This window comes from Dermacentor andersoni, chromosome 1 (genome assembly GCF_023375885.2).
Source record: "Dermacentor andersoni chromosome 1, qqDerAnde1_hic_scaffold, whole genome shotgun sequence".
In the NCBI taxonomy this organism is placed as follows: Eukaryota; Metazoa; Arthropoda; class Arachnida; order Ixodida; family Ixodidae; genus Dermacentor; species Dermacentor andersoni.
In genome coordinates, this window is record NC_092814.1 from 58,493,567 (window position 1) to 58,506,840 (window position 13,274).

The 13,274-nt window shown below is 45.9% G+C and overlaps 2 protein-coding genes across 8 annotated transcripts in view; one reads left to right on the top strand and one right to left on the bottom strand.

Annotated features, from left to right (window-relative positions):
* LOC129380472 (uncharacterized) overlaps window positions 1-13,274 on the bottom strand; it is a 482,520-nt gene that overhangs the window by 426,740 nt on the left and 42,506 nt on the right. The gene's annotated exons all lie outside the window — the stretch shown is intronic.
* Window positions 1-13,274, top strand: part of LOC129380480 (uncharacterized) — a 120,287-nt gene that overhangs the window by 20,497 nt on the left and 86,516 nt on the right. For 5 of the 7 annotated variants that reach the window (XM_072285449.1, XM_072285359.1, XM_072285396.1 and 2 more), the window contains one exon: window positions 6,730-12,954. The exons of the other annotated variants lie outside the window; for them this stretch is intronic. In XM_072285449.1, the coding sequence (XP_072141550.1) occupies window positions 10,024-11,439 (1,416 nt within the window). In that variant the 5' untranslated portion in view covers window positions 6,730-10,023 and the 3' untranslated portion in view covers window positions 11,440-12,954. Of the gene's footprint in view, window positions 1-6,729; window positions 12,955-13,274 lie in introns of those variants that run through there. 7 annotated transcript variants of the gene reach the window in all.

Consider the following 13,274-nt stretch of genomic DNA (forward strand, 5'->3'; position numbering starts at 1 on the left):
AAGGGAAATTTATTCATGCATTACAAAGCTTACCTGTGCTGAACTTATCATACAACTACAGTTGAAACCATGTACCACAATATTCAAGTGCCAAGGAAATCCCATTGTTAAACTGATAATTGCCATAACCAGGTAGCTAAAAAAAGCATAGGAGATAAACATTTTAATTAGACAAAAAGAAGTACAATCAAACCCACTTATAGCATTACTGATTTTAACACTACTAGGATGTCACACTGAGCACCCCACGAACTTTTGTGTGTGTTCTACTGGGTGTTCTCACAGAAAATAGAAGACACACAATATCCGAGAAAAGAAAAAAAAGATACGAGCCGCTTTGCCATGCCCTCTGTGCATGCACCCCGCACGGCACGCCTTCATTGCCCCTTAAAGGGACTGACAACCAATTTTCGCGGCACTATTTTTGCTAGTACAGCTAGTGGAATGCTTACCGGTCAGTGTCTAATCATGAGGCGGTAACGCAGAAAACGCGGCGGAACATTTTTTATCAGAATTTTTCGACCTGCATGCAGTGAGGATGTAGTCGTTCACTGGAAACATGCTGAAAAGGGTGATAGGCAAGTAGGGTAGCGAATATACGTCAGCATTAGTGGGAGGAAGATGCAAAGTGTGGTCGTGCTGTAGCAAAGTATGATTTTGTTTATCAAGTAGATGTTCCTGTGTTTGATGTTTTCCGAATCGGTAAATGATTTCTGCGATAATAGCTATGTGTTTTCGTGGTTTCTTGTCCAACTGCTTTGGTATTTAACCAGTCAAAACGAAACCAATTGGATTCAAAACGAAAAGACGCCTTTACACGTGATGCGAAGTTCAGCATGTTGCCGTAGCCATGTGTACGTTTTTGATTTCCAATAATGCTCGAGTGTCTAATAATATAGCAATGGCAATTTTAAGCAGCAGTTATGATGTACTATATAACCGTCGACTTACGTACAGTAATCTCACAGAATACATCCGACGTACCAAGGTTTCACCACCAGATCTCGCCACTTGCTGGCTTTTGAGAATTTCTTTGCCTACTTAAAATTATAATTCCTACTTAAATTGTGAACAGCGTGCTGGATTTTATCACTATAAATCATGGTGATTTCATTTCCATCAACGTCTCACATAATATTCTGGCCAGTTGTCAGTCCCTTTTCTCTTTTCCACCGACATTGGCGAATGGGTTAAAGGGGGACGATCATACAAGGCTGCTGATGCCCTGTGAAGGCATATCATACAAAGTGCTCGATATAAAGGCGAGTGTGATAAAGGTGCATGAGTTCATTTTGTTGCACTAGCAATTACATGGACTGTCTAGGTGCATTTCCACCGTCGGCGTCACCGTCGCCGTGATTTTCCGTATGGTCTAAGTATTCCGTATGTGCGAGTGAAAGCGTGCGATGGTGAGCCCACGATGGCGGCTCAATCTCGCACGCGCAAAGAAGGAAAGCGGGGAGGAAGCGCGCCTTCTGCCGTCGCGCGCAAGGCACCAGGCGCAGGCGAGGCGCAGGAGAGGGAAGTGAGGGGGGGGGGGGGCGTTCTGCTCCAGCGGCGGTGAGTTTGGCCAGCCGCGCGGGCCCTATCTTGAAAGCGATCTGCGATGGGGACAGAGTGCGCGGAGTGCTGTTAGCTTCGTGGGCTCCGTGTTTTCGCCGCTTAGGTCATATGGAAGCGAGAGGTAGCACGGAGGTCGATTCGTTCGCTGCTGGTGCCGCGCTTCCTCACTGCAGCGTTTTCACAGCGAGTTTCCGCGGTCATCGAGTGAGATGTGTTAATGCTTGCTTGTGCGAGTGTGGCACCAGGCTTATTAATTTAGTTAACGAATGTATACAAATTTATACGGCCGATAAGACTACTATCCTTAAGCTATCTTGCAAATTTAAGAAAATAACGTGGTGAGCAAAAAAATCGGAAAAATTATACGCCACATAAATACAAATTTCGGACTTTTTGCTTTTGTAAAGTACACTTACACGCCTTCTTAGTGTACGCAGATAAAGTGCAGCGTGCTCTGTTTTTTTTTTTTTTTTATTGCAAGATCATTGTTAGTAATCGTTTTATCGTTTAGTTCCTTTTATACGTTATAAGCCATGATCATTGTTTTTCCTGCACCTAAAAAATTTCACTTTCGCAAGAATTGACACAAACGGAAGAAAGTTAATTAATTATGGCGTTTATGTTCTAAAACTACTTTCTGATTATGAGGCTTGCTGTAGTGGGGGGCTCCGGAATAATTTTAGCCACCTGGGTTTCTTTAAAGTGCACCTATATCTGAGCACACGGGTGTTTTTGCATTTCCAGGGTGTCTACCAAGTTGACATTTCCAAATTCCCTGAGTTTTCCAGGTTTTCCCTGAGCACCTTTGCAAAATTCCCTTAATGAGCCCGAACTTTGTTATATGTCAAGACGGGCTTACACCATTTTGCCCGTGCTGTCACTCTCTAGTAAGCATGTTGAAATAAAAAAATATTATTTAATCCAATTTGAATAGTAAGGAGTAATATCTATTTTATTCAAAGAGAAAATAGAAAGAAGGTGATAGTAAAATGCACAGCGGAAAAATGGTAAAACCCATTCCGAATTGAGCAGAACATTTTCAAATACAAATGAAAAGGAGATGCATACAGAAGTAAAAATTTTCGAATATAAGACATTTCTATCAACTGATAGCAAGCTCATAGGTATGAGGCCTGAACTTTGTCACAACTAAGATTCTCTCTCAGCAGCTGGGAAGTGAACCTCAACTGTCCTGACATACTATCAGCCTGCGCACAATATCTCAGTGTTGAGTTTCACTGTTCTAAAGAGTCTGGTTTGGATGAGGGACAACTGCATCTCGGCGTCAGCCAACACTTCATTTTCTTGAGCTCAAGCTCCTTCAAAGAGGCGGCGGCACGCTTCCTTTCTTCTTAATTCCTCAATGCGTCGGTCCTTTCTGTTCTCATCCTCCTTCCGCCACGCGTTCGCCCCATGGATCATTTGAAGCATCCTCTTGGTCAGTTGTACTGTCAGCGTCCGATTTTTGCACTCCCTAGGGGCTGCAAAAACATCCGAAAAATCGGGCAGTCCGAAAAAAATGAATGCAGATATATATGTCTTTAACTGCTCTTGACTTTTTTGTTACCACGCATATTAAAACCGACCATCGGTGATCTATAGTTTAGACCGCCGATTTCAACATGTTGGAGCCGTGTCCTATCCGCTTAAGGCCATCCAGTAGTTAGTACAATCACTGAACTTTCAGAATCCGTTAAAATTTTCGCGCTCCGGTGATGTTGCGATTTTTGATGGACCTTTTTGTGAACGAATGCGCGTAAGTTGTAGCGAAAAGAGGCGTGGTCATCACCTTCTGCCGCGCTTGAGAAAAAATCATGTAGCTCACGATTACACTGCACTAGCATCAAAATTTTGTAATCAAATGACTCCCACTAAGTCAAGAATTAAATTATATCGCCGGCTTTGCCGTCCGACAGTGCTGAACGGTGATAAATAACCGAAAATGACACCACCTGTTGACTAGTGAGCTTTGGTTTGGAGTCCGAGTCATTTTATTCAACCAAAGTGTATTTCTGAAGGTTCGCCGCATGTCTAGCATGTAGACCTGGCATTTTCAACCAATTTCCAAGAGCATCGGTTTCGCTTCTCTCGTAAAATCCAGGCAAGGGGCGCTGCCGGTTTCACTGCGCAGTTATTGAAAGTGGCTCCCATGGCGTCGTCCCACGCGGCTGCGTCGCGAGAAAAGCGTCGTGCTCGAAACTATGCTGCACCCGCACTTCAATTTAGTAATCAGAACTCGAGTTATGATTCCGAAAATAACAGCAAAGCAGATTCAAGCTCTGATGGCGAAGATGTTTTGTGTCAGCTTGGGATATCCGCAACTGTTCCCCGGCGAGTTTCCGTTACGGCCTTGAGCGGTCTCCTTTCTTGTGCGCACTTATCTGCCGATCTTTTTGCACAACCTGAGGGCTCTCCTTATTATCTTCAGGGTGTATACTTCGCTTGATTATGATGTGCTGGATACGGCAGCAAAGATACTTCGGTTCACGCCAAGAAGGCCACCCGTAGCACATCTCGGCCCAGAACTGCACATCACCGCAAGACAGCTTGCAACGGCGTGGAATTTCTTTCTGCTCTTCTTCTCTGCAGAAGTGATAAAGACAATCTGCAAAAATGGAGAGAGATATGCTTAGATGCATAATCTTGTAGTTGCCCAGCTACGCTGAGAGCGATTGGTCTTGGAAGAGGTGCATGACTATAGACGAACTGGTAAAGTACGTTGCCTGGACTTCTCATAGGACCATCCTCGGAAGATGCCGAAAAGACGGAGCAGCAAAATGTGTTACGAGGACCACAAAGACGAATTCCAGACATTTTGTGGGAAAAGTACGGAGTGCACATATGCTTCACAAAATCCAGGAACTGCTTCACCGCATGGCATGAGCGATGAACTGATCTTAGTTTCTTTTTTGTATCCAAAGAACGGCGGTGTACTGAGCATTTATTTTTTCAAACAGTGTTCCTGGGTTATCTTTGAAATGAATATGCTGAATTTGATATTAATCTTTAGCAGATATCGTTTTTTATTGTTTTTTATCAACTGGAAGCGAAAATGGCGCTTTCTAGAATTATTGTTTTCCATAAAAAATATTTTGTTTGGCAACATATGTTTTTGGAAAGAGAATTTCATTATGCACAACATTCGATGCTACAATGTGTGCTGAAACAGTATTTGTAGTGGTAAATATTTTTTTTTTCCGAGACATAAAAAACTACCATTTTCTCACAGTAACGAAAGGCTCAAATTGCCTCAGGCACGTCCGAAAAAGCTCTCAAGGCCTGCGAGTACACTTATTAGGCATATCGGTGCTCGTACTATGGCAGGAGACGGGGGTGCACGTGTGTATAATTAAGGAATACATACTGTGTGCCGTGACAATTGCCCGGGTGTCCCGGGTGCAAGGGGCCAGTAAGGGGGGGGGGGGGTGTTATATACTTCTGAAGAGACCCCCCTTTCCGCCGGCTACACCCGGGGGGGGGGGGGGGGTGACAGAATACCTAGGGGCCCTGGGTGCCAGACGACCTAGCTACGCGACTGCACAGGACAAATCAGGCGAGAGGGAGCGGAGATAGTACGCACTTTGCTCTGAGCGCACACCTTTTGTTGGACACGCACACTTTATTAACTAGGACTGATGGGTAGTAAGTCTGAAACACCAGAGACTGACTCTTTACAGATCAGTGACTTCATCAGCAACTTTGCTGCTGCCGATTTCTCCTGCTTCAAATGAAAGAAAAAAACAAGAAAGAAAGAAAAAACACCCTTCTGAAAAGAAACTTGCTGGAAGCAGTTACCTCCGGTGTATGGATTCTTGTGCTGCCATGAGAACACAAAGCATTGTGCCACCACAAACTCTTTTTTTTTTTTTTTTTTGCAAGCTCGTGCCGCACCGTCTTTCAACAGCTTTAAAACATTTTTGCGAACATAATTTATTTTCCTTAATACTTGACATTTTCGTAAAATCGTAGGACGATCCTAAATTCGTAAATATTACGAAAACTTCAGGAGAGATGGCCGCTGTGAAGAGAAGACGTAGAAAAGCGAACAAACAGCGGCGCTTGTTTTCTGGCGCTTTGTTCTCGACATCAACGTGTATACCGGCCTCATTTACACTGATAACTCATCGGTCACCTGAAACTTGTTGTTACTTAACACTGTTGCGGCCAATCTTTAGAAAACACAGCGAAAAGGCATGGTTCGAGGACATCCAACGCGCGCGTAACAACGGCATGGCCGTCGAGCTGCGTGAAGAGGCGGCGCGCCGAACCGTTCATGGGCGTCAGACGTACCGTTTCTTCTTCACAGCGAGAATTGTGCGTGCTCGTTATGTGTTAAAGAGACTTTACCCTTCATAAGTCTTTACCCTCGAGTAGCATGCGTGAGCCTATGCTAACATCTCTACTTCGACTACAGCCTCTTCTTGCAAAGCTGCTAGGCTTAAAGTTGGCAGTCCCCTGGCACCGTGTGTAGCGGCCGCTGGTTCCTAAAGAATTCCAAAGAGAGGCGTCCGAGATATCGTGACTGAATTGGCCTACGAAGTCTTGCAATGGCTTGCAAATCCAATCGCCAGGACGCTCTGAAATGTGGTAACCATCGATGGACACGTCATCTGTGCTAGAACTCTTCGCATTCCATAACGACTGCTCGTTAGCTTGCTGTAGAAAGACAAATGTAGAAATTACATCGGCTAATTCAATTTTTACTTATTACAGTAAAATAGTATATGAAAGTAAATAAATAAATAAAGCATCATTGGTGATGAAGATTTTCACTTTCTCTAAGCACGTCTGACCAGACCGGCAAGGTGTGGCAGCTGCGGTGAAACAGATGTTCTGTCTGTCTTGCCCCCTTTGGATGCGTGCCAGCTTCACCGTTTTCTTCAGCAGGAATACAGTGCAATAGATAGGACACGGAGGAAGTGACAAACGAGTGAGAACACCTAGGTTGGCCAGTCTCTTCATCATGTCGTGTCCATTGTGCTGCTTTCTTGTCGTGTCATTGTGCTGCATGAAGCCGTACGCTTCATTTTCCTTTTTAACCACATTCTATTTTCTTTCCCATCAAAATTTACCCAGTACTGGAATATTGCATTGCGATCGCGATAAGTTGTATTCAAAAAATATATATGTTCAAATTCCTGAAATTTGTATTTTTTTTTCTTGCAGGAAATCGTCACCAGCGAAGGCGGACGAACGCCTCTGCGCAACGAGGAGAGGCCTCTGCTCAACTGCGCCGTCATAGCAGCATTCACGCTGCGGCTGTTCGTCCTGGAGCGGAGCTGAGGGCCGTGAAAACCATGCACATGACCAACAACGCACGCTATATATATTCACTCGTACCGTGCAGAAAATGGCACGACGTAGCTGCGCCACATAATTGCAATACCTGTACAGGGGCCCGGAGAGGGCAAAATGTATTTTGAAAACAAATTCTGACTCGGCATAGAGCCGTCCCCTCCAAAGGTTCTTCCAACACGCCACTTGCTTCAAATCAGGGTCAAAAAAAAATAAAAAAATAACGCGAATTCCATCTATGATGTGCGCGACATCAGCGTTGTCTAGTCTTATACGCGATGTATCTTGGAGGACTGCCGAATATACTTATAGAGCGCTCAAAATAAAAACGCGATTTCTTTTAAAAGAAACCGGATAAATGAGAACGGCGGACGTCGGAAAACAGACTAAGGTACAAGTTTTCTCGCTAATTATTTATATACACTAATTAACCTTAACTAGCACATTTGTATGGCTTCAGAGAATGAAAAGTTCGTGGTAGTTGTCGAAGTGATCAGCTATCAATTTTCAAATCGCGCGAGAAGTCATTCTCCTAGGTCCTACAGCAGAAGAAATATTCTTACTTTTTACGCTGGGAAACTGAAACTGGGCGCTTGTGGGGAAACCACGTGTACAAACCGTACCACGCAATGCGAGCCACCTTTATTACTTCGATGTGGCGATTACGGCTCATGAAGTGTCCTTGGCTTCAATGTGACGTTGGCACTGCAGAATATCGGCAATGACCTATCATTGACACCGCTAATGTAATTCTTTCCTTAGTGCTAGAAATGTGCTTATTTTCAGTGATTTTGTTTTAACGTTTTATTTCAAGACGTAGTAGTCGCAACGTATGGGACACATAAAACCACAGCCTGTTCAGTGGTGTTTTGAATGGATGGAAAGCAACAATACCTCGATTTGGTCGAGTTGGTACATCTTGACGGTGTTCAAAAAACGCTCTAAAGACGAAGACGACAGGAACACATACGATAGAACGGGAGCTGAATTTCCAATTATAGCGTTTATTTCAAACGATCGTCCATTTTATGCTTTGCACACCAGGTACTTCATGCACGCATCATCATAGCGAAGATTGTATGCGCCAGAGCCACGGTAGCGTTCCGCCTTCCACTGCTGGCACGGGCGCTAAGTCAATCAGTTCATACAGAAGATTGTATAGTCAATTCGTTCATGTGTCTAGATACCTATATTTCTTTCGAGGTACCTATATAGACACGTAAAAGCATTGACTACCGAATCTTATGTATGAGATGATTGAGTTATACAATCTTCTGTATGATGATGCGTGCATGTTGTACCTGATGCGCATAGCATAAAATGGATGATAGTTTTAAATAAAGGCTAGTTCAAAGTTCAGTGCCCGTTCTGTCGTATGGGTACCTGTCGTCTTCGTCTTTAGCGTGTTTTGTGAACACTGTCAAAATGTAAAGCAGTAATAACTGTGGAGGCAGTATTTGAGAACGTTTATGTGAAACTTGAAAGAAACACACCTAGGAACATCACCGAAAAGAATAGGTACTGAGAGTAAAAGAAAATTCCGAAATATAAACAATATATGCTGTTAGATATGGTACCTTTTCCTGAGCCTACATCGAGTTCACCAGACCACATCGAATCGCGTCGCAGCTAATTAAGGAGCGCAGAAGCACATCTATCCCGTTCCCGAGGCGCGGCACGTGCAAAAGAGTTGGCGTCCCACACCTCGTGCGCCGCAGGTGGAGCTATTCACTGCTTGACTCTTCCCGAAAGTCAGAATGGCAATGCGGCCTGTGGGGTGGGCAACACAGCAACAAGGAAGGTCAAGCGGAAAGTCAGAGAGGCTGAATTAATCTCATGGGTGGCGGCAATGGAAAAGAAACCTGCCATGAGTAACTACTTAAGAGGAAAAAACGAAATCAGGAAAGAAACCATTTACGATAACTCAAAGGGAAGCTCATTACTTTTCGAAGCGAGATCGGGATGCCTTAGAACACGCACCTATAAAGCGAGATATAAGAAGGAAGAAGAAGCACGTGCTTGCTGCGGTAAAGCTAGGGAAACGACGAGCATATTTTATTAGAATGTGAACACGTCTACCCAGCGGTCGATTTAGGCACCACTGGCCTCCTTGAAGCCCTTGGGTTCAGCGGGAGCAGTGGTAAAGCAAACAGGTCCGCAATAGACATTAGTAAGAGGCGATTGGAGGATTGGTGGAAGAAAAGTAGGGAAACGACAAAGGACGGAGACGTACAAAAACACAATTCGCAATAGGGGATCAGACAGTTTGGACGCGGTAGTTCATAGTGTTTTTTTTTCTTCTTTCATTGGTTAACCTAGGTAGGATATTAGGCAGCATAGTAGCAAGAGCTTGGTGGCGAGACCCACCGCCCCGTTCCAAAGGGGACGCTCATAACATCCATCCATCCATCCATCCATCCATCCATCCGGCAATACCGCAGAGAGAAGTAAGCGCTCGGACAATTGGGGTCCAAGGAGCGACCCTGTGCGCCGGGTGTGACACAATCGCACCGGCGCCTACCATTGGCCGAAAATGACGACACCTGAGCGGGCTCGCCGATTGGCCGAACGTGACGTGACTCTATGACTGTTAATTTCTTTGTGCTCTCAATGTAAATAAACCTCCAGTTTTCCTCTCAAAGTCCTCCTCAACCTCGGCCAACTCCCGCACCCAACGGCAAGGTCCAAATATCTGGGGGACAGCCATTGGGATTGTCCTCCAGATCCAACATCTGGTTGACAGCGGTGGGATCGTCTCCAAATGCAACAACTGGTGGCAGCGCTACGGATGAACTTTCGTCCAGAGAAATCCAACAACTCGTGGCAGCGCTACGTATGAACCTTCGTCGAGAGAAATCCTGAGGAACCCGGAACAGCGAAAAAGAGCTTTCGTCCAAAAGGAGTCCCGACGAACTTGGAACAGCGAAGAAGAGCGAGCCTGCGACCCAGAGACTCCTGAGGAACCGGGAACAGCGGACCAATGAACCAGATGGCAGGGTGCTGCAACCGTAAGTGAGCGCGTGGTTTTTTTCCTTTTGATTCGCCAGGCTTCAAATATTGTGTGTTTATTTTGATAGTTCTAGGAATCAGGAATTTGTTGCATATTGTGTGTTTGCACAAATTAATTAAGGAAAACAGTTCTAACCACCAGTCGGGGCAGCTGCCATGTATCTTAGAAGGTTGACGAGGTTAGACTTGTTGGTGTGCGACGATTTGGGAGTTGAGGCGGACGAACAGATGAAAAAGCCAGCTATCATAAAAGCAATTAAAGATAGTGGCAATGATGATGAAAGCATTAAGATTGCTTGGGACGTGATACAAGAAGCACGGGAGCATGAGCGTCGTGAACGTAAGCGTGAGCGCCAAGAACTTAAGATTAAGTGTGAGCGTCAAAAACGTGAGCGTGAGCAAAAGTACGAGAAAGAGAAGGCAGCATTGGAAAAACAGATACAATATTTTCAGCAGTTAAAAGAACAAAGACAACGCCTGTCTGAAAATTCTGTAGACAGTAGAGAGCAAAAGAATGAAGAATTATCTAGCGGATTTTTGCCAAAAGCCAACGAGAAGAGTAGTGCCTGTGAGAGTGGCTGCACATTCATAGATGAACGGAAAGGACTAGCCGGTAACGATGCCTTAGTGGCAACAGAGGCCGTTAAAAGCCAGAGTGAGAGCGACGAGGTGCTGTGCCAACAGAGGACGGTAGAGACAGCTAGGCCAGCTGCGAACAAATTGGCACAGTTACCGCGCGTGTGCGTCGCATCTCATGGTATCGAGGTCGTTAGCGAGGTACAGGGTACTGTTGACCCGACAGACACGAGCACCCGTGTCGAGTCAGATCTGAGTGCCGAAGTAAAGTGCCAGCTGGACGATGCAGTTGTGGGCAGTTTGCAGGATTGCGAGCTCCGTAGCTCAAGGGAAGACAACTGCATTGTACAGGGATCGGTGCAGCTCTCCGCCAGTCTAGGTAGCCAAGAGAGGGATGATATAGTTAAAGATCATTCAGACTGTGCGGGTAACAGACCGATCCGGGCCGACGAAATGTGTACCGGCCAGCACGAGGCGCGAGAAGGCGACATGAAAAAGAGTTCGAGGAAAAATCGCAGCAGAAAGAAGCGCCGTAAAGACAGGATTGCGGTGACTAATGTAGCGCCGCCGAAGACGACGAGAGACCCAAAAGGACAGGGCGCGAGGAAAATAAAGGTGCGGTCGTCGTTGACGATGTTGGCGCATCAAACACGTTCTGGCCACCGGTCAAAAAGAGACCAAGAAGCATGTTCTGCACGGACGCGGAAAAAGGGCACGGGGCAGTTATGTTCCTTGTCGGTCCGTCGTTCTTTTCGAAGTTCAGCGTGTAGCACAAAGAAGCGCAAGGTGGCAAGACGAGACCAGGTGGTAGGGAGTCGCGACGCGGTTAATCGAGTTCGTGTTGAAAGCGGGGCGCCAAGACGCAAATTGGCAGGAGACTGTAACGTCTTGGAGGAGCTGATAGTGAGTCAGCCTGTTTGTTGTTCCTCGGTAGCCAGAGTAGCTTTTGAACCGCGACCACCTCGAGTGCGGCTCAAATGTAGGAGTCCGTCGTAAATATTTGAAACGGGAGACCAAGAGAGCTTCGAAACGCGTTTTTTTTTTTTTTAATTTTGGGCATTTGGAAAATTTTCGCGAATTGAGACTAATTTCTTTCAATAAGTAAGGTATGAGCTTTATGTTTTGGTTTGAGAAGCTCCGAGCTTAGAAAGATGCGTTTTATGTAAAACTTTAGTATCGCGAGTTGTTAGTTAATGAGTAAATAGGCTTTCTTTTTTTGTGTGTGTGTGCGTGAGTAACCTGAAGGTCAAGGTTATGGTTGAGAAGTCTATCGTAACGCGTATGTGTATTAGTTAACCTGCTTTTTTTTATGTATTTTCTTATTTTCTAAGGTTAAGCGCTTTGATTTTCAGTGAGTGCACGATTTGCACTCAGAAGCGTTCTTAGGTCCATTAGCGCGTGTCCTGTGTGGACGGAAGGAAGCAGATTTATGATTGGTTTGGTCGTCTGTGTTGAGGGCAGCCGTATTCTGACTTCTCTAGTGAGCGTGCGTGGAACGAGTTATTAGCAGACGCATTTTTTTAAGGGTTCTGCGGTGTGCGTGAGCTACGCAAGTTTAATTGTGCGTTTAAGGTACGTGTCCTGTATGGACTGGAGGAAAAAAACGTGAGTAGGCGTTATGAAACGTTGCCTACAACGCAAATAAGCATCCTGAATAGTGACCACAAGGCTAGCGCGCTTGTGATTACGTACTTGTGAATTTGGCCAGACTGTTCAGTGGCAACAGTACGTGAGATAAGTATGCCACTGCGCTAGGGTGAGAACAGGCTGTTCGCGAAATTAGGCCAGTTAAGTTATGTTCGGCTGTTTTCATTATTTGTTTGCAACGACAACGACCATTTGTTTTGCTACAACAATAGCACTCTGGTCTTGTCGGCATTCGGGGAGAAATGGATAGCAGCTTAGAAAGGTGGTTGGAACTGCTTTATCGAAATTGGGGAAAGAAAAGATCAGGGTTCATTTTGACTTAGTAAGAGCCTGGCGAGTCAAGGGTCAAGAGCCTACGCTTACATGTGGTGCAGCGCTGTGTTGTTTTGTTTGTTTGACGTACGTTCTCCAGGGCACAGGATCCCGAAGTTCGTCAAACCAGGCTCGACACCAGTACCCTGCAGGTTCTTTCAGCGTTCCTCATGGCCAGCGAATTGATTTCACCGGCCATTCCGAACTTCCGGGGCGAGGACGAGTTGCTAGATACGGGACCTTTTCCTGAGCCTACTTCGAGTTCACCAGACCACATCGAATCGCGTCACAGCTAATTAAGGAGCGCAGAAGCACATCTACCCGGTTCCCGAGGCGCGGCACGTGCAAACGAGTTGGCGTCCCCCACCTCGTGCGCCGCAGGTGGAGCTATTCACTGCTTGACTCTTCCCGAAATTGTAGCGGGAGCCTGGCACGGTACCAGGTAACGCAGGGCCCGAGCAAAGTTGCTTTGTAGCACTGAAACGTCGCCCCCATTCGCCTTTGTGACGGCGCTTGCAAGTCAGAATCGCAATACCGCAGAGAGAAGTAAGCGCTCGGTCCAAGGAGCGACCCTGTGCGCAGGGTGTGACACAATCGCACGGGCGCCTACCATTGGCCGAACGTGACATAACTTCGAGACACCGAAGGGCTTAAAAGCCATAGACCGGGAGCAGCAAGGGAGCATTCCTTCATTCATCTCTTTCGAGCTTCTTGCCACGGGCCGCAACGTCCGAGTTGCTGCCGGCCCGTAATGACTCTATGACTGTTAATTTCTTTGTACTCTAAATGTAAATAAACCTCCAGTTTTCATCTCAAAGTCCTCCTCAACCTCGGCCAACTCCCGCAACCAATGGCAAAGTCCAAATATCAGG